This window comes from Rhinopithecus bieti, unplaced genomic scaffold, assembly GCF_001698545.2.
Source record: "Rhinopithecus bieti isolate Rb0 unplaced genomic scaffold, ASM169854v2 scaffold_13207, whole genome shotgun sequence".
Taxonomy (NCBI): Eukaryota; Metazoa; Chordata; class Mammalia; order Primates; family Cercopithecidae; genus Rhinopithecus; species Rhinopithecus bieti.
In genome coordinates this window covers 1,691,330-1,709,115 of record NW_016807866.1, presented here as the reverse complement: position 1 = coordinate 1,709,115, position 17,786 = coordinate 1,691,330, and the positions used below count along the sequence as shown (strand labels likewise).

At 48.6% G+C, this 17,786-nt stretch overlaps 2 protein-coding genes across 4 annotated transcripts in view; one reads left to right on the top strand and one right to left on the bottom strand.

Moving 5' to 3' along the window:
* Positions 1 to 3,938, top strand: part of URB1 (URB1 ribosome biogenesis factor) — a 79,507-nt gene extending 75,569 nt beyond the window's left edge. Inside the window, exons 38-39 of the mRNA XM_017883969.1 lie at positions 386 to 985; positions 2,306 to 3,938. Coding sequence (XP_017739458.1) covers positions 386 to 985; positions 2,306 to 2,487 — 782 coding nt within the window. The 3' untranslated portion in view covers positions 2,488 to 3,938. The remainder of the gene's footprint in view (positions 1 to 385; positions 986 to 2,305) is intronic.
* A 1,005-nt stretch (positions 3,939 to 4,943) lies between these two features.
* The window catches only part of MRAP (melanocortin 2 receptor accessory protein), a 22,168-nt gene continuing 9,325 nt past the window's right edge, over positions 4,944 to 17,786 (bottom strand). The window contains exons 2-4 of one of the 3 annotated variants that reach the window (XM_017883971.1): positions 10,720 to 10,819; positions 5,587 to 5,701; positions 4,944 to 5,308 (exon numbers count right to left, since the gene is read on the bottom strand). In XM_017883971.1, the coding sequence (XP_017739460.1) occupies positions 5,138 to 5,308; positions 5,587 to 5,701; positions 10,720 to 10,819 (386 nt within the window). In that variant the 3' untranslated portion in view covers positions 4,944 to 5,137. Of the gene's footprint in view, positions 5,702 to 10,719; positions 10,820 to 11,301; positions 11,510 to 17,786 lie in introns of those variants that run through there. The other 2 variants (XM_017883972.1, XM_017883970.1) reach the window with 2 other exon arrangements.

Below are 17,786 nucleotides of genomic sequence, written 5' to 3'. Positions count from 1 at the left end.
AGTATCAGGGTGCCCTCCTGTAAAGAGGCTGGGGGTGGCTATGAGCTACTTGCTGCCACCTCATCCTGTAGTGCAGGGTTAAGGAGAAGACTGGAAGCAGGCCTCCTGGACTGAAGCTCTGATGCTGCCCTGATTCCCTGTGTATAAAGAGGACAGTAATGGCGCCTGCCTCATGGTGTGAGGATTAATGAGTTGGTTATAATAACAGTGATGACAGGCATAGTGAAACATCGAGCACTCACCAGGCTCCTGACGTGGGAGCAGGGCCAGGTGCTCAGGACATGCAAGCCGCCCTGCGTGTCCCCCATTGACACCTCCCCACATCTGGATCTGTGTGGGCAGGAGGGACCCCCATCTCACTACCTTCTCTTTGTGCATTTAACAGAAATGCTCAAGGATAAAAACAAGCCTGTCATGCCAGCCCGAGCCAAAGGCCCACGGGGCCGAAAGAGGAGGCTTGAGGAGGCAGAGGAGATGGCCAACCCTGAGCTGATGGCATCTACCTTGGAGACATGCAAGGGCCTCCTGAGGTCCATCTTGACCTACTGGGGACCAGTGATCCCTGTTTCTGACCCCACTCAGGAGCCTGTGGACTCAGCCAGCCCTGAGAGCAATGCACCAGGCCCCGTGTATGCCACCGCTTCCCTGGCAGTCAGTTGGGTGCTGCGGTCGGTGGCCGAGCACCCGCTCAGCAGGGCAGAGGCTGCAGGACTGGTTGGCTGGCTTCAGAGCCACGTTTTGCCACACCGTGTGGTCGTGGCTGACCTCCTTAAGGACGGCGCCGTGAGGAGCAGCATATTCAAGCTGTATAGCCGGCTCTGTGGGGCCGAGGGGCTGGTGGGGCCTGCGCAGGAGGTGGCCTGCCTGTTCAATCTGGTCATGCTGCGGCTGGTGGCCGCCCAGGGCCAGGCAGGGAGTCCCTTCCACCCGGCCATGGAAGCTCTCTGCCTATCTTCTCTGAGTGAGAAGGACGAAGCCACACGAGGTAAGGCTGGTTTTTTCGTTGGAGGCTGAAGAAATGGATGCAGAAGCGGGTCCGGGGCAGGAGTGACTTCTGTGCTTGGAACGCTTCGTTTCTGCCGACTTCCTCAGCTGGCTATTGTGCCTGTTTAGATGGCCTCTTCCGGTTCTGGGGTTGTAGAGAACTTGCCGCTGGGCAGTGAATGTGAAGGGAAGGAAGTGTTTGTCTTCGCTTGCAGGGGAAACCTTTGGTGCTGGTTATGTGGACGGTGCAGAGAGGGCACCTCAGAACCTTGGCATCTCTCCACCCCGCGGGGCAGTCGGTTTCCGACCATTAGCCACATGATGAGTTCTGTTTCACATGTGGCCAGCTGCGTGTGTGCGTGTGTGTGCACATATAGCTTCACATGCCTACAGATGTGCCCATGTGCAGTCTGTGCACTTGGCAGTCACTAGGTAGGAGCCTAGCAGTGTGAATGAGTGAGTAGCACAGGCTCCAGGGGGCCGTTAGAGCTCCAGGGAGGTGAGTGTGGTAACCCAGAGGGCTGTCCTTTCACGGAGGAGTGTGGGGGCGCAGGGGAGGGAGGGGCCAGCAGCCTAGCGGGTGGGCTCACCTGGTAGCAGGGGCGACCTCGCCCTCTGGTCTGGCCGCAGTTGGGGAGTTGAGCCTTTTTGCCTGCAAAGCTTTTTCTTCCTCCTTACCCGTGCCACTGAGGAAATGGTAGGAAATGATTCTGGGAAGTTCTTCTCAAACTTCAGTCTCATTCTTGGCATGGACGGTCAGAACCAGGAAGAGACTTGTCTTGTAACAGCTTTTTGAGGGGATCCACACATATTCATCAGAAGAAAGATAGATTTTCGCCAGGCACAATGGCTCACACCTATAATCCCAGCACTTTGGGAGGCTGAGGTGGGGAGACTGCTTGAGACCAGCCTGGCCAACATAGAGAAACCCTGTCTCTACAAAAATTAGCTGGGCGTGGTGGCACATGCCTGTAGTCCCAGCTACTCTGGGGGCTGAGATGGGAGGATCACCTGAGCCCAGGCAGCCGAGGTTGCAGTGAGCTGAGATCACGCCACTGCACTCCAGTCTGGGTGTCAGAGTGGGACCCTTTTTTAAAAAAAAAAAAAGAAAGAAAAAAATTTTTTAGTAAAAAAGATTTAACACAAAAGTTAAGCAAAGGCAGAATGAGTTGTTGTATCGGTCTGCTCACCTTGGGTTGCAGAGGCCTGTCGCATGATTTATTTGGGCACTTGGCAAAGCCATTGCATTGTGGGCAGGATGACCTGTTTTCGAGCTGAGCAGGTATGCATCCTAACGGCCTATTCCCCTGCTCTTGTTCAGCCTCCGCAGCATTCCTGGTGTCTCTCTACATAAAGGACATCTGGCTGGGGGCCCAGCGGCCTGACACCCTCTTAACCCACATCCGGATGGTGTGTGAGGCCGCAGATGATGCTCCGAGCAGTGAAGAGGAGGTCATCGTGGTGCTCTGCAAGGATGTCGCCAGTGCAGCCTCAGATGCTTGACTCCTGCCGGCCAGCGCCTTGTGCCCTGATGACCAGAGCCTCAAGCACAGCACCAGCTTCTAGAAGTTTGTTTGAGTCAAGGGTTTCCGGAGAAGGCATGGGAAACAACAGGTTCAGTACATTGACTCAGTTCTCTCACAAGAAAAGTCGAGAGGACTTTATTGAACAGTCCAGGAAATGATAAACTCGGGCCTGTGTGTGCCCCGCATCAGAGTTGCAGGGAATGTGGGGACTTCCAGGCCATGAGGCCCATCCATTGCCTCGTCAGGCCAGGCCAGCCCCTTCCTCTCTAGGGGCTTGGAGCTTGTCACAGGAAATAGCTCAAGTTTGAGGCACTTCTGAATGCAGAAGAAATTCATGTGTGTTAAAGCTGAAATGTCAAAAGGTATCAGGTTTTTTTTAATAAAAGCGAAGAGATATGTTTAAATTTTATTTTTCAGCTGGGTGAGGTGGCTCATGCCTCTAGTCCCAGCACTTTGGGAGACCAAGGCGGGTGGATAACCTGAGGTCAGGAGTTCAAGACCACCCTTCCCAACATGGTGAAACCCCATCTCTACTAAAAATACAAAAATTAGCTGGACGTGGTGGTGCACGCCTGAAATTCCAGCTACTCGGGAGGCTGAGGCAGGGGAATCGCTTGAACCTGGGAGGTGGAGGCTGCAGTGAGCCGAGATTGTGCCACTGCACTCCAACCTAGGCGACAGAGCAAGACTCCATCTCAAAAAAATAAATGAAATAAAGTTTATTTTCTATAAAAGTCATAACAAAGTTTAGTATGACTTTTCAATAACTTAATTTCTGCCAATGTTTGTTAATTATTTTATTAAATAAAAGATGTTACACTGAATCCTTAAAGTGTAGAAGTGATTTGACCTCTGCTTTGAGAAGACAGCCTGTAATTTTTAAAGTTACACATCAAAGAGGGGATTTTGAATTTTATAAATGCTTGTTAATAAATGTCTATTTTGTAAGGTTTTGTGTTTTCCTTTCATTGTTAAAGAGACTATTTTTGTTCCACGTAGGCCTGCATTTATTTTAAAGGTCAGAATTTTACTATTAATGGTCATATATTAGTTGGTGTTGTAGCTGACAGTCATGAAATTTCGTGGTTTTCGCAGTTAAAATTTCTGTCTGTTCCTTTAAAACTCTCCTGCATACCTGGGGCTCTTGGGGTCTGCTCTGTGGCCTAGGACGTGTCTGTTTTATTTGCCATATAACGTACATCATGCTGACAATGCCTTGGTTTTGTGTGAAACATTTACACTTTTATTTTCTACCGGTGTTCTTTAGAATTGTTTGTTTTAGCTGACTTAAAGTTTTCACTAAAGCATGAGTAACACTTGTTGGCATACAGTCCCTTCACCGCAAATAATTGTCTTGCATTGTCTACAAAGCAAGGATCAGTTACCTCACTTGTCCCCCTTCCCTACCCAAATAAACCTTACAACACTGTTATTTGAGACTGTCCTGAAGTTGAAATCCCATGTTTAGATCCAAGTTGGACTCAGGCAAGCACTGCTCCAGCAAAACATTCTCTTCCTGGTTCCCCTTAATCTTTATCCCCCTCTCCGAGGCCTATCGATGGGGATTCCTTTGGTTATAAGCACCTCTGCTCGTTCATGCAGAGGGCATTGGCTGGAAGGACACTGGTCTGGGGAATATCCCTGAACCCCATGCCTCTGGGGGCGCAGGGAGGGGCAGCGAGCAGGTGGGATGGATTTCCACAGCTTCATCCCCAGCTCCAGGCCTAGCTGCCTCCCAGGTTCTTAGGGCTCAGCAAGTCAAATACGTGCTACGTCAGGTGGCGACAAGTGCTCCAAAGCCGAGTTCGGCTCAGTCAAGTGAGGACACATTTTCAGCACCTCACCTTCTTTTCTGCACCTCTGGAGCTCATCAGTCCTGCTTGTCTTTGTTCTCTCTTTTCAATCCACTGCCCTGACCTTGCCCGTGTATTTTCCAGTCACTTAGCATGGAGGAAGGGAATCTCAGCCCATGGAGAATACATGGTACGTGGTCTTCACCTGACTTAAAATCTAAAATGCTAAATTAGAAATCATTGGGGCGGGGGGCAGTTATTTTAAAAATAAAACCTACCAACTTCCTGCCTGAAAGCTGTAGGGGACACATGGCTCTTCTAGGATTTGCAGTGTGATGCTGTCTCCTCTCCAGGAACAAGGCTGCTGGGCACTAGAGGACTAGATTCTTCAAGGGTCCCGGATCCACTGTCACATAAAGTCACATCCAGAAGGAGACCTTTCCTGCCAGCTTCCAGGGCTCTTTGTGTTCTGTGACAGCATTTGAGCATAGGCCCTGCTTACCGGGCCTGGCTGCTGACAGGCGTTGGCTGCCTGCCCTCCAGGGGAGAGAATTCCTTGGGCTCCGTCTTTGAAAGGCTGTGGGGAGGTTGAAGGTGAGACTCGGGTCCCCTGACTGCAGCGAGCTGACCTGGTAGGGCAGATGCCATCACATCTGGGGGAGCCGGAGGGTGTCAGTGGAGCTTGGATGGGAACTTACCCAGCATCCTAACAAAGGTACAGAAGGACCAGGTGAACTCAGGGCTGATAACACATTACATAGTAATGGTAAAGTGGGATAGTAAGCAAACAGGTTTTCCTCTGGATTTACATATATTTTATTTTCCTACTCTTCCCTAAGCAAACAAGCCATAAGCAAGCGGGCTAAGTGTGCTCAATAAAATCAGCAACACCTGGGATGACCTCTGCCCTCGAGGGACCACTGCAATCTTTGTCAAAGGCATAGGATGCTCCTGCTCTCGTCGCACTTGACCGTAGGTGCCCTTTCCGCGACATGCAAACAGCCTCTAAGAAGAACAAAGAATGGAGGTGTCCAGGTTGGCTTGATTTCACCAGTTCACTCAGCTATGGCCACGATCTGCTGACATCAGCTCTGCAATTGAGGGGTCCTGTCTCCAGGGGGAGGCTCGCTGGGCTTGCTCCTGACGAGGGGACCCCCATTGAGGGTCAGTTCCCAGAGGAGAGTGGGGTGGGTCTGGAAAACCCCAAGGGGCAAGGTGGAGGCGCTCCCCTGTCGTAGCGGCTGGTCAGGGCCAGTTCTGCTCCCTGGCTCCACTGAACTCGCCTGAGCCTGTGAGGTCCCCAGGGGTTCCCTGTGGCACAGCAGGCACTTCTGGATGCAGAGCTGGAGGCTAAGGCTGTGACTCCAGGGGCATGTTTGGTGGTGCTTGGTACTGTTCCTGTGAACAGAGCAGAGTGGGAGGCAGGCGTCAAAGTTGCAGAGCAGTCCGTACTGTGGGGCTTGGGGGTTTCCTGCCATACCTGCCCTCTGCCCAGACCCCGTAGGGAAGGCCACACAGGCAAATTCCTGAGACGGGTCAGCCAGCTCACCAAGGTGGCCATTCCAGAGAAATCTCAGAAGAGAGGAAGTGCTTTGTCAGGAACTAGGCCTCAGGTCTTTCTCTGGAGGCCACTTCTTCCTGTATTGATTTAGGATGGAGGGGATGGGGGCGTTGGAGGAGCAGGTTGACCTCCCATCCAGCCCTGTATCTGAGTGTACCTTATTTTATATCCATAGCCCAAGCCAGCTTGTGTCTTGGTGATATGGTTTGGCTGTGTCACCACACAAATCTCACCTTGAATTGTAATAATCCCTACGGGTTGTGGGAAGGACCCAGTGGGAGGTAATTGAATCATGGGGGCGAGTCTTCCCATGCTGTTCTCGTGATAGTAAGTCTCACAAGATCTGATGGTTTTGTAAAGGGGAGTTTCCCTGCACATGCCCTTTTGCCTGTGCCATGTAAGATGTGGCTTTGCTCTTCCTTTGCCTTCTGCCATGATTGTGAGGCCTCCCCAGCCATGTGGAACTGTGAGTCCATTAAACCTCTTTCCTTTATAAATTACCCAGTCTTGGATATGTCTTTATTAGCAGCTGAGAACAAACTAATACACTTGGCTAGAAATGCGTCCTCCAAACAAATGGTGGCTCACACCTGTAATCCTAGCACTTGGGGAGGCAGAGGCAGGCAGATCACGAGGTCAGGAGATTGAGACCATCCTGGCCAACACAGGGAAACCCCATCTCTACTAAAAATACAAAAATTAGCTGGGCCTGGTGGCGTGTGCCTGTAATCCCAGCTACTCGGAAGGCTGAGGCAGGAGAATCACTTGAACCAAGGTGTCAGAGGTTGCAGTGAGCTGAGATTACGCCACTGCACCCCTGCCTGGCAACAGAGTGAGACTCTGTCTCTAAAAAAAGAAAGAAGAGAAGAGGAAAAGAAAAGAAAAGAAAAGGAAGAAAAGCGTCCTCCCTGGGTGGATTCTCCTGCCCAGAAAGTGCTGGGGCAGTGGGCATGGCCATCTGGAGTGAGTTCTGGCCACCACTTCCCAGCTGCCTTTGATGTCATCCATAAAATGGGACAGTATTGGCTCACAGATATCCTCAGGATGAAATGAGGTGATGTATAAAACGACTTTAAATGTGGTTACAATGCTGGCACGAATGAAGAGTACCAAGCGATGAGCCCACTGGGCAGAGGCCGTCCTTTCAGATGGCACTCGCCCAAGAATGCCCTCCCTCCTCCCCTTTGCCATGGGAAGGTCAGCTCCTCATGGAGTGACTCCTAAATCTTGCTAAGGATCCACTTTGCTGCCCTGAGCATTCCAGGAATGTTACCAAGTGCCTTGAGAGCATTTTCTTTAGTAAGCCCTGTAGCTGGTCAGGATGTACAGTGTCATCAGTTTGCCCCTGTGAAATAGCCCAGAAGGCCTGTGCCCCTCAGGGAGCTGGGCATGGTGGAGGCAGCCTCTGGGCTTGCCGGACCAGGCCAGGGAGCTTTGTACCGGGAGGATTACTGACGATCCTTGCACACTCCCTGGCCCAGGGCGGCTGCAGGTCATCTCAGAAGAGTAGAAAAGAAAGGTGACATCACTCGTTTATCCCTCAGATGTGTCTCGGGTGTAAAAATGTACTTAAATTGAATGTGAGTTCTAAAAACTGAAAGAGAAGAACAGATTTCAGGCTGTGCACGGTGGCTCCTGACCTCAGTGGCGCCATCTCGGCTCACTGCAACCTCTGCCTCCCAGGTTCAAGCGATTCTCATGTCTCAGCCTCCCCGTGTAGCTGGGATAATAGGCACCAGCCACGATGCCCAGCTAATTTTTGTATTTTTAATAGAAACGGGGTTTCGCCAAGTTGGCCAGGCCAGTCTCGAACTCCTGACCTCAGGTGATCCACGCACCTCGGCCTCCCAAAGTGCTAGGATTACAGGTCTGGAGTTTGAGACTGGCCTGGCCAACTTGGCAAAACCCCATCTCTACTAAAAATACAAAAATCGACTGGGTGTCGTGGTGGGTGCCTGTAATCCCAGCTACTCAGGAGGCTAAGGCAAGAGAATAGCTTGAACGTGGGAGGCGGAGGTTGCAGTGAGCCAAGATCATGCCACTGCACTCCAGCCTGGGTGACAGAGCCAGACTTTTGTCTCAAAAAAAAAAAAAAAAAATGAATTTCTTCATTGCTGTAAAGCTACTTTCCATATGTGACCAAGGTGAGCAGAAATGGCTGGCGAGGGTAGCCCTGGTGGGTGAGACACCGCGGGCAGGGCAGGCGGGGCGGGGAGGAGAAGCAGAGGCCCCTTCGAGGTAACGCTGGGCTGTGGCGTGATTTGTCCCCACCAAAACTCATGTGGAGGCCTGGTTCCCACTGTGGCAACACTGGGAGGTGGGGCCTTGATGGGGTAATGAGTTTTTTTCTCTAGACTGAATTAGATCTTTTCGCAAAACAAGGCCCTCACCAGAAGCTGAGCAGATGTCGATGCCATGCTTCCTCGACTTCTAAGCCTTCAGAACCACGAGCTAAATAAGCCTCTTTTTTTCCATAAATTACTCAACCTCAGGTCTTCTGTTACAGCAACAGAAAATACTAAGATGCTGTGCGAACGTGCAAGTCCACGGCTCCTCACGGGACCTGGTGTGGGATGCTTTGGCTCAGGGGGTCCAAGGCCACTCAGCTCTTCCTCAGCACAGTTCGGCTCATCTCTCTGCTGACCAGCTTCCTACACTGAGGGTTTCCAGTCCCCAAGACTTCCATCTGTAATGGACGTAACAGTCCATAATGGCACCCAGCCCTAGCCCTCCTCCTGGACCAATCAGTGCAGCCTCCGTAGACACCAGGTCCATCCCTCAGATTCTAGATTCCAAATTCCAAAGACAAGAATCTGACCGCTCCCAGCTCTTTTGCCAGGCCACACGTTTCCAAGGGCATGGGCCAGCCACTGGACAGGCCCTCTTTGCATAAGCGATGGCAAAATACAGGGTGCCTCCTAAGACCAGTCATTAGGAGACCAGCAGCTGTGAGGGCTGATTAGCCTAGAAGGGAACATTGGATGTGGCAGCCAATCCTCTAGCACAACAGAATTAACATAAAACATAAAACAAGCTGGGTTCCAATTACTCCTTCAAACTGGATTTCACCTCCAATTTAGTGGCACACAGCAGACATCCAATAACAGATGCTGGCCATAGGTGCCTAAGGTAAGGATCTTTCTTTTTCTTTTTTCTTTTCTTTTTTTTTTTTTTTTTTTTTTTTGGAGACAGAGTTTCGCTCTTCTTGCCCAGGCTGGAGTGCAGTGGCGCGATCTCGGTTCACTGCAACCTCTGCCTCCTGGGTTCACGAGATGGTCCTGCCTCAGCCTCGTGAGTAGCTGGGATTACAGGCAAGCACCACCACACCCAGATATTTTATATATAATATAGGTATACTTATATTATATTTTCAGTAGAGACGGTTTCACCATGTTGGCCAGGCTGGGTCTCAAACACCTGACCTCAGGCGATCCGCCCACCTTGCGCCTCCCAAAGTGCTGGGATTACAGGTGTGAGCCCCACGCCTGGACAAAGGTAAGGTTCTTATGCTCCTGGTGAGCTGGCCAGCAAGACTTAATGCCCATGGTGTCAAGTTGGCTTCATTTTCTTTAACAGCTTTATTGAGATATATTTTCATTCCATGAGGTTGACTCATTTAAAGAGTACATTTCAGTGATCTTTAGTACATCCACAGAGTTGTGCAACCATCACCACAATCTAATTTTATAACTTTTTGTTTGTTTGTTTGTTTTGTTGAGACAGGGTCTTGTTCTGTCACCCAGGCTAGAGTGCAGTGGCGTGATCACAGCTCACTGCAGCCTTGACCTTCTGGGCTCTAGTGATCCTCCTGCCTCAGCCTCCCGAGTAGCCGGGACTACAGGTGCACACTGCCATGCCCAGCTAATTTTTAAATGTTTTTTGTGGAGACAGGGTCTCCAACTCCTGCACTCAAACGATCCTCCTGCCTTGGCTTCCCAAGGTGCTGGGATTACAGGTGTGAGCCACTGTGCCTGGCTTAATTTTAGGACTTTTTTTTTTTTGAGATGGAGTCTCACTCTGTTGCCCAGACTGGAGTATAGTGGCACAATCTCGGCTCACTGCAACCTTTCTGCCTCCTGGGTTCCAGCGATTCTCCTGCCTCAGCCTCCTGAGTAGCTGAGATTCCAAGTGCACACCACCACTCCCAGCAAATTTTTGTATTTTTAGTAGAGACAGGATTTCACCAAGTTGGCTAGGCTGGTCTTGAACTCCTGACCTCAAGTGATCCACCAACCTTGGCCTCCCAAAGTGCTGGGATTACAAGGCATGAGCCACCGTGCCCAGCTTAATTTTAGAACATTTTTATCATCCCCAAAAGAAACCCATCAGCAGTCATTCCCCCTTCCCTGCTCTCCCCCCAGCCCTAGGCAGCTGCTAATCTGCTTTCTGTCTCTGGATTTGCCTACTCTGGATGTTTTGTGTGAAAGGAGTCATACGACATGCAGCTCTGTGTCTTGTCTTCTTTCACTTAGCATGATGTTTTTGAGGTTCGTCCATGTTGCAGTATGGACCAGAACTCCGTCCCTTTTTATTGCTGAATACTATTCCATTATAGGGACGTAAGTTGACCATCCCAAATCTGAAACTCTGAAACACTGCAAAATCTGAAATGTATTGAGCACTGACTTGAGGCTCAAAGGAAATGCTCGCTGGAATATTTCAGATTTCTGGATTTGAGATGCTCAGCTGGTAGGTACAATGCAAATATTTTAAAATCCCAAATCTGAAACACTTAAAATCCCAAATCTGAAACACTTCTGGTCTCCAGCATTTTGGATGAGGGATACTCGACCTGCACCATTACTCACTGGAGAGCTTCTGAGTGACCCAGAGACCCACACCCCTTGTTACTCACTTCATCTGCGGGGAGCCCGACCAGGACATGTAGAGCAGGATGAGGAAGAGGAGCACCACGAAGGCAGCCAGGCTCACCCAGAATGCGATCACGATGGAATCTGCGGGAGGAGGAGATGCATCTCAGCGCTGGGTTGATGTTGACATAAAGCAACACTAGGGGGCAGTAAGGAGTCCCGGGGTATTGTGGAATGAGGGCCCTGAGTTTCAGTTGTCCTCTAGCCTCTCAGCTGTTACCATGGGGAAGATCTCCCATTAACAATCACTTTGGGAAAGAACAGTGAAGCCAAGAAGCGTTTGTGTATTGTTTTTGCTTTTTTGTTTTGTTTTGTTTTGTTTTGTTTGTTTTCTCAGGGCAGCTGGCCACGGAGTCTGTTTAGGGTGATTGTCTGTTAAGAGGAAACATTGAATGGAATTGTGTGCTTCCTCCCCCTCTGCCGGCCCCAACCCAGCATCTACTTGCCCAGCTCCTAGTGGTGCTCAGAGGAACAGTTCTGAAGGGTGGGAGGGAGAGGAGAGGGCTGTGGGCAGCTCCGAGTATTAGAAAGGACTCCTGGGCCCCCGGGAGGGATCTAGCGCCTACCAGGGGCTGTTGGTGGAACAGCTTCAGAGACGCCAAGAGTTGATAAGTCTAAGAAGGATGCGCGCTGGGCTGCAGCGCGCTGGTGGGGAGGCCCTTTCCGCTCTACAGGAGTTAGCCTAGGTCTGCTCAAGCCTGGATTGGCGAGGTGGAAATAGCGAGTCCCTCTCTCAGGCAGAAAGTCTCATCTCAGGGGCTGTGGCAGGAAGGAAAAAGCACTTTTGCCACCAGCACCATGGCTGGATTTGTGGCCTGAGGCTGAAGGGGGAAAAGGAAACCAGGAAACACACTTAGCCTCCCTGGGGCCCTGGGCAGAAGAACCTGGCAGACCAGGAGGGGCCTTTCCCCTTCTCCAGACTCCAGTTTGGGAACGTTAGGCCAGTTGCTATGGAACTACTTTCCAGCACGACAGTTTTTCTTGGTAGTTGTCTGTGGCTGTGGGCAGTCCGGCCCGTTGTTCGAGTCTGCGAGTGTCTCATCCCAGACCAACTGCGTAATGCCAGATGCCACAAGATGGGATATTCTAGACACCTATGTGTGTGGCCAAAAAGGGCTACTTGAGGATGATAACCTAACGAGAATTCACTGAGCACCTTTTGTGAAGGACTCTTCAGGATTCAGAGGGGGCTAAACCAGCACATCAGAAACTGCTAACTCCCCCCAACCTCCTCCTCCTCTGAACTTCTGCAGTGCTTCCAGCACTAACGCTGTCAGTAAATGAGTAAGAGAATGCACAGACCACTGAAAGAATGAATAGAGTGAGAGTAATATACATAGAGGCGGAGGTGGAGGCTCTGGGGTGAAGATTGGTACTTGAGCAAAGGGTGTCATCTCTGCCATTCACAACCCCTGACAGAAGGAAAAACTGAGGATTCATAAGAAGTGATCTCGGACCCTAAAATTTAACATTAAAAACAGGGTATAATGGGCTGGGCACAGTGGCCCGTGCCTATAATCTCAGCACTTTGGGATGCCAAGGTGGGAGGTGGATCACTTGAGTCGAGGAGTTCAAGATCAGCCTGGGCAACATAGCAAGACCCCATGTCTACAAAAAAATTTTTTTTTTTAATTACCTGGGCATGGTGGTGCATGCCTATAGTCCTACCCCTTCATGAGGCTGGGGCTGGAGGATCACTTGAGGCCAGGAGTTCAAGGCTGAAGTGAGCTATGATCACGCCACTGTGCTCCAGCCTGGGCCACAGAGCGAGACACTGCCTCGAAAAAAAAAAAAAAAAAATCCCCCTCAAAACAGGGTATAACGAAAAGGCACAGTACTTGCAAAATAATCATGAGTATCTACTGCCTTGTAATCTTCAGCAACCTGGCATTTATTCCATGGGGGCAGGGACAGCAAAGACCACCAGGCTGGCTCTTACGTCACTCCTCTCTGTCTCTGAGCTGAGGAACTGATGCAGTCCCCTAGAACAGTGAACTTTTTAAGGACACCTCTGGATTCCTGGGGAAAGGGAAATGAGATTGGACTGTGTGTCCTAAGTTTAAAAGGAATTTTTATTTTATTTTACTTTATTTTTTGAGACAGAGTCTTGCTCTGTCACCAGGCTGGAGTGCAGTGGCACCATCTCGGCTCACTGGAACCTCCGCCTCCTGGGTTCAAGTGATTCTCCTGCCTCAGCCTCCTGAGTAGGATTACAGGCGCCCATCACCACACCCAGCTAAGTTTTGTATTTTTAGTAGAGATGGGGTTTCACCATGTTGGCCAGGCTGGTCTCGATCTCCTGACCTCGTGATCCGCCCGCCTCAGCCTCCCAAAGTGCTGGGATTACAGGTGTGAGCCACTGCGCCCGGCCAGCTTCAGGACTTTTGAAAGAAGCTTTTGACTCTCTTAGCCTTCCTTGCCCACCCCCTGTGCATTGTCCTGCACTCCCCAAGAGTCACAATCTATTTACAACCCTTACAGTGTAAGAGCACATATGCTGTCAGAAAATGTGATTGGAAGTTTTATTCTGTAGGGATAGTTTAGATTTCTGCCGACACTAATGCTCTTTTTCCTTCCTAAAAATAGTGCAGGGTTTCAGGTCTTATAGCACCTAGATAAGTTCTACCAGGGATCTAGAGGAATAGCTTCAAACTCAGCACCTGAGAGCCTCCTTCTCCCAGACTGACACTTGTCTGAGTCCTTGTCGTCATCCCCAGATACTGAGCAAGAAATAAGATGACAGGTTTCACAGAACACAGTGTCTTCAGATAAGTGGAGTTTAAGTTTTGTCAGACCAAAAGGCAATCCTCTGCCACTAGTCATTTTTGGTACTAAAATCTCTTTCATCATGTTCTGTTGAAAAAAAACAGGCAAGAGAATACGATTCTTTTTCCTCTTCTTACTGAAGGTTCACCTGAGTGCTTGGAGAGAACATTTCATTCCAAAAGCAAGAGCTGTGTGACTCTCTAGTGTCACGAATATTTAGACATCCCTAGGCTGGTTTTCCCAACAGGGAGCCCCAGGCTGGGTTGACAATGAAACTGGTCCAGCCATAGAAACTTACCTCCTCTCCTCTCTCCTATCCTCCCTTCTCCCTGGCTGTTCTTTCTCCTTTCCTTCCCTCTCTCCTATCTTCCCTCCTTCTTTTCTTTCCTTCCCCTCTGGGTCCACACTGCTGGAATGAGGGGAATTAGTCATCAGCAGCGGAGTGACAGGAAAGGTCTGGATGGCATGACCAGGCTGCACTTCATCTTGGGAGGATTCTCGAGTTAACAAATTAATCCAATCGAAGAGCTCCTTCTTATAGTAGGCACTTCTGTTTTGTTAAATAGACAGTTTTAGCATTCCTCCATTCTTCATTCTACTAACGTTTGGGTTCCAGAGTTCTAGTAGAAAATCAAGACGTGGCTGGGCGTGGTGCCTCAGCCGGTAATCCCAGCCCTTTGGGAGGTCAGGAGTTCGAGACCAGCCTGGTCTATGTGGTGAAACCCCGACTCTACTAAAAAAAAAAAAAAAAAAATACAAAAATTAGCTGGGCGTGGTGGTGCGTGCCTGTAGTCCCAGCTACTTGGGAGGCTGAGGGAGGAGAATTGCTTGAACCCAGGAGGTGGAGGCTGCAATGAGCCAAGATAGTGCCACTGCACTCTAGCATGGGTGACAGAGTAAGACTTGGTCTTAAAAAAAAAAAAAAGATGTTTTCCTTATTAGGGAATAATAATGTGGTTAAGAACCCAGGCTCTGGAGGTGAGTGTTTCCTGGCTAACATCTAAATCTGCTCATTTGTAAACTGAGGATAGTAGTACCTATTAAATAGGTACTACTTATATCGAATTACATAAGCATAAATTAAATGTTAGGAGAATTAAATAAAGTATCTACATAAATGCTCATGGCACCATTTCTTGTTCTGTGTTTATGAAACAATTTATAAATAGAACTAAAATTATTTCTGTTAAGAGGATTTTGTGGCAAGTAATATCATTGTATCCTTCAAGTTCACCCAAATGTCGGATATGAGTACAGGGAATTGTGGGGCATGATGGCTCACACCTGTAATCCCAGCACTTTGGGAGACCAAGGTGGGTGGATCACCTAAGATCAGGAGTTCAAGACCAACCTGGCCAACATGGTGAAACCCTGTCTCTACTAAAAATACAAAATAAAATTAGTCAGGCATGGTGGTGCATACCTGTAATCCCAGCTAGTCGGGAGGCTGAGGCAGGTGAATCGCTTGAACCTGGGAGGTGGAGGTTGCAGTGAGCCGAGATCGAGCCACTGCACTCCAACCTGGGTGACAGAGTGAGACTCCATCTCAAAAAAAAAAAAAAAAAAAGAGAGAGAGAATTGTGGCATAGGTTACTAGCTGTCAACCCTAAGGTCGGCCCCTTGTGTGCTTCCATCATAATAGGACCCTTGCTTTTAGCAGGACACATGGCCGCCTGAGTTAAAAACTACATTTCCTTGCGTCCTTTTCAGAGAAACATGTGATAAGGTTCTGGCCAACGTGATATGAGTGGAGCCATCACAGGACAGCTTCTAGAAGCCTCCCTCCAGGGATTGCTAGACTTCTAGCATCGTGTGTCCATTCTTATTCCCTTACTCCTTGTTGCTCCCTAAACATGGATGTGATGGTCAGAGTGTGTCTTGCAACACGAGGATGAGGGCGGCCATGTCCCAGGGATGGTAGTGCAATGAGCTGAAAGGATGTGAGTTCCTAAGGACTCCATGGAGCCACCTCACCAGCCCAGTCCTGTAGACTGAGAGAAAATAACTTCTGGTTCATATGGTACTCTGTTAGTTGTAATCCATTTCTTTACCAAGTCAGCAAAGAAACGGACTTTCTCAATGAATGTACCAGAACTTAAAAATCCAAATGAAAAGTGACCTTCAAAATAATCATCCTCTCTCTACCATGGCGTCATAGAATTCTTACTAAAACACATGTATTGATCAAACACTTATAGATCTCTTCTTTTGGAATTACCTTCAAGGAGTCACACATAGACACAATTTTGCTATGTTGTGAGATAATTCATTTATGACATCCAGATGGTATCAACCAGCTTAATCACCCATTTCATTAACCTGATTTGTTTCTGGGTGAATCTTAACTATTTCCAAAAAGAAACTTCATCCTCAAAAGAGATACACAATTTATCACCACAAATGTTTCCTAGAATGTGTTGTGGCCACCCAGCAACATCAGTTCAAGAAGTTGTTGAGCAATAGAAGAGTCATTCAAGCATTGCACCTGCCCCTAGTGCTACCTTGATGGAAATTCATTCGCAGATACACATTCTGGTAGCTTTTGTTTAAAAATTACTTTCACTACTTATGTCATGCCCGTGGGAATGATCATTTGCTGAAGAATTTGAAGCTGCAATTAAAGTTGAGGCCTGAAATTGATTGCTCTGAATGAGAGAAAAAGAGTTATATGTAGTTGTTTTGTTTAATCTGTACTTTGAATTTTCTACATTGTGTACAGAGAAATTGGTTGGCAGTGTCATTTTGTTCTCTTGCTTCCAATACTCAAAGAAGCAGATGAACAGACTGTCTTATTGAACCAGCGTGACAGCGGAGGTCGATATGGACTGTGACCGGTTCTTCTTAACCCATAAGTAAAGGGAAGGAGGTATATTGACCTGAGAGGTAAATAATAGAGCATTAAGCCAGGCACTACTCAAGGGAAATCAGCCCATCCTACTCTCTGAAAGGGAGCATTAGGCTGGTGTCTGGAGACTCACTATGTTAGAATAATCTGTATTGCTGCTGTAAGATTGGTTTTCTTCCTCAGAAAAGGACACAGATGCAGATCAAACATGTACTTAGTCAATTGAGGCAGGGCCGCAGGAAACAGATTTGCATTTTCCACCTTGATGACAGTTTCAAGGAAAGGTTGTGATTCTTAATCTTTCCTTGGAACAGTCAGAAGCCCTGTCCGAAAATCACAAGGGCAAAATCCCTGTCAAGTGCCTGCAACAAAATCACACCAGACTTCGAGCAGTCCCTGGGAAAGGGTAGCCCAGAGCCTTCAGTTTGGCACTGATTGCTCCATATAAATAAATATATATATATATATCCCTAAATGTTTCCAAATATCTGCCCAAACATGATGGGATATATTCCAGCATATGTATGTATTAGTCTGTTTCCACATTGCTATAAAGAAATACCTGAGACTGGGTAATTTATTTAAAACATAAATAGATAAAAAAAGAGGTTTCATTCGCTCATGTTCCTCAGGCTGTACAGGAAGTATGGCAGCTTCTGCTTCTGGGGAGACTTCAGGAAACTTACAGTTATGGCGGAAGGCAAAAGGGGAGCCAGCACTTTACATGGCCAGAGCAAGAGGAAGAAAGAGGAGATGCCACACACTTTTAAATAACCAGATTTCAAAATAACTCACTCACTACCATGAGAAAGCACCAAGGGGATGGTGCTAATCCATTCATGAGAACTCTGTCCCCATGACCCAATCACCCACTACCATGCCCCCCCTCCAATACTGGGGATTATGATTCAACATGAGATTTGCTGGGGACACAGATCCAAATCATATCAGAGCATAAACACAAAAATTTTAAAATCCATCCTCCTTGGGCCGAGCGCGGTGGCTGATGCCTGTAATCCCAGCACTTTGGGAGGCTGAAGTGGGTGGATCACAAGGTCAGGAGATCAAGACCATCCTGGCTAACACGGTGAAACCCCGTCTCTACTAAAACTACAAAAAATTAGCCGGGTGTGGTGGCGGCGCCTGTAGTCCCAGCTACTCAGGAGGCTGAGGAAGGCGAATGGTGGCAGGAGGCAGAGATTGCAGTGAGCCGAGATCATGCCATGGCACTCCAGACTGGACAACAGAGCGAGACTCTGTGTCAAAAAAAAAAAAAAAATCCATCCTCCCTGTTAGGTTAATGCATGAACCCTGCATATTCTTTGGATTTTGATTCCTCCTCTACTCTGAACAAGATTTGAACCCAGCCTGGCCTCACACATTTTAGCCATCTGCCCAAATGGCATTCTAGTGAAAACATCTTTTTTTTTTTTTTTTTTT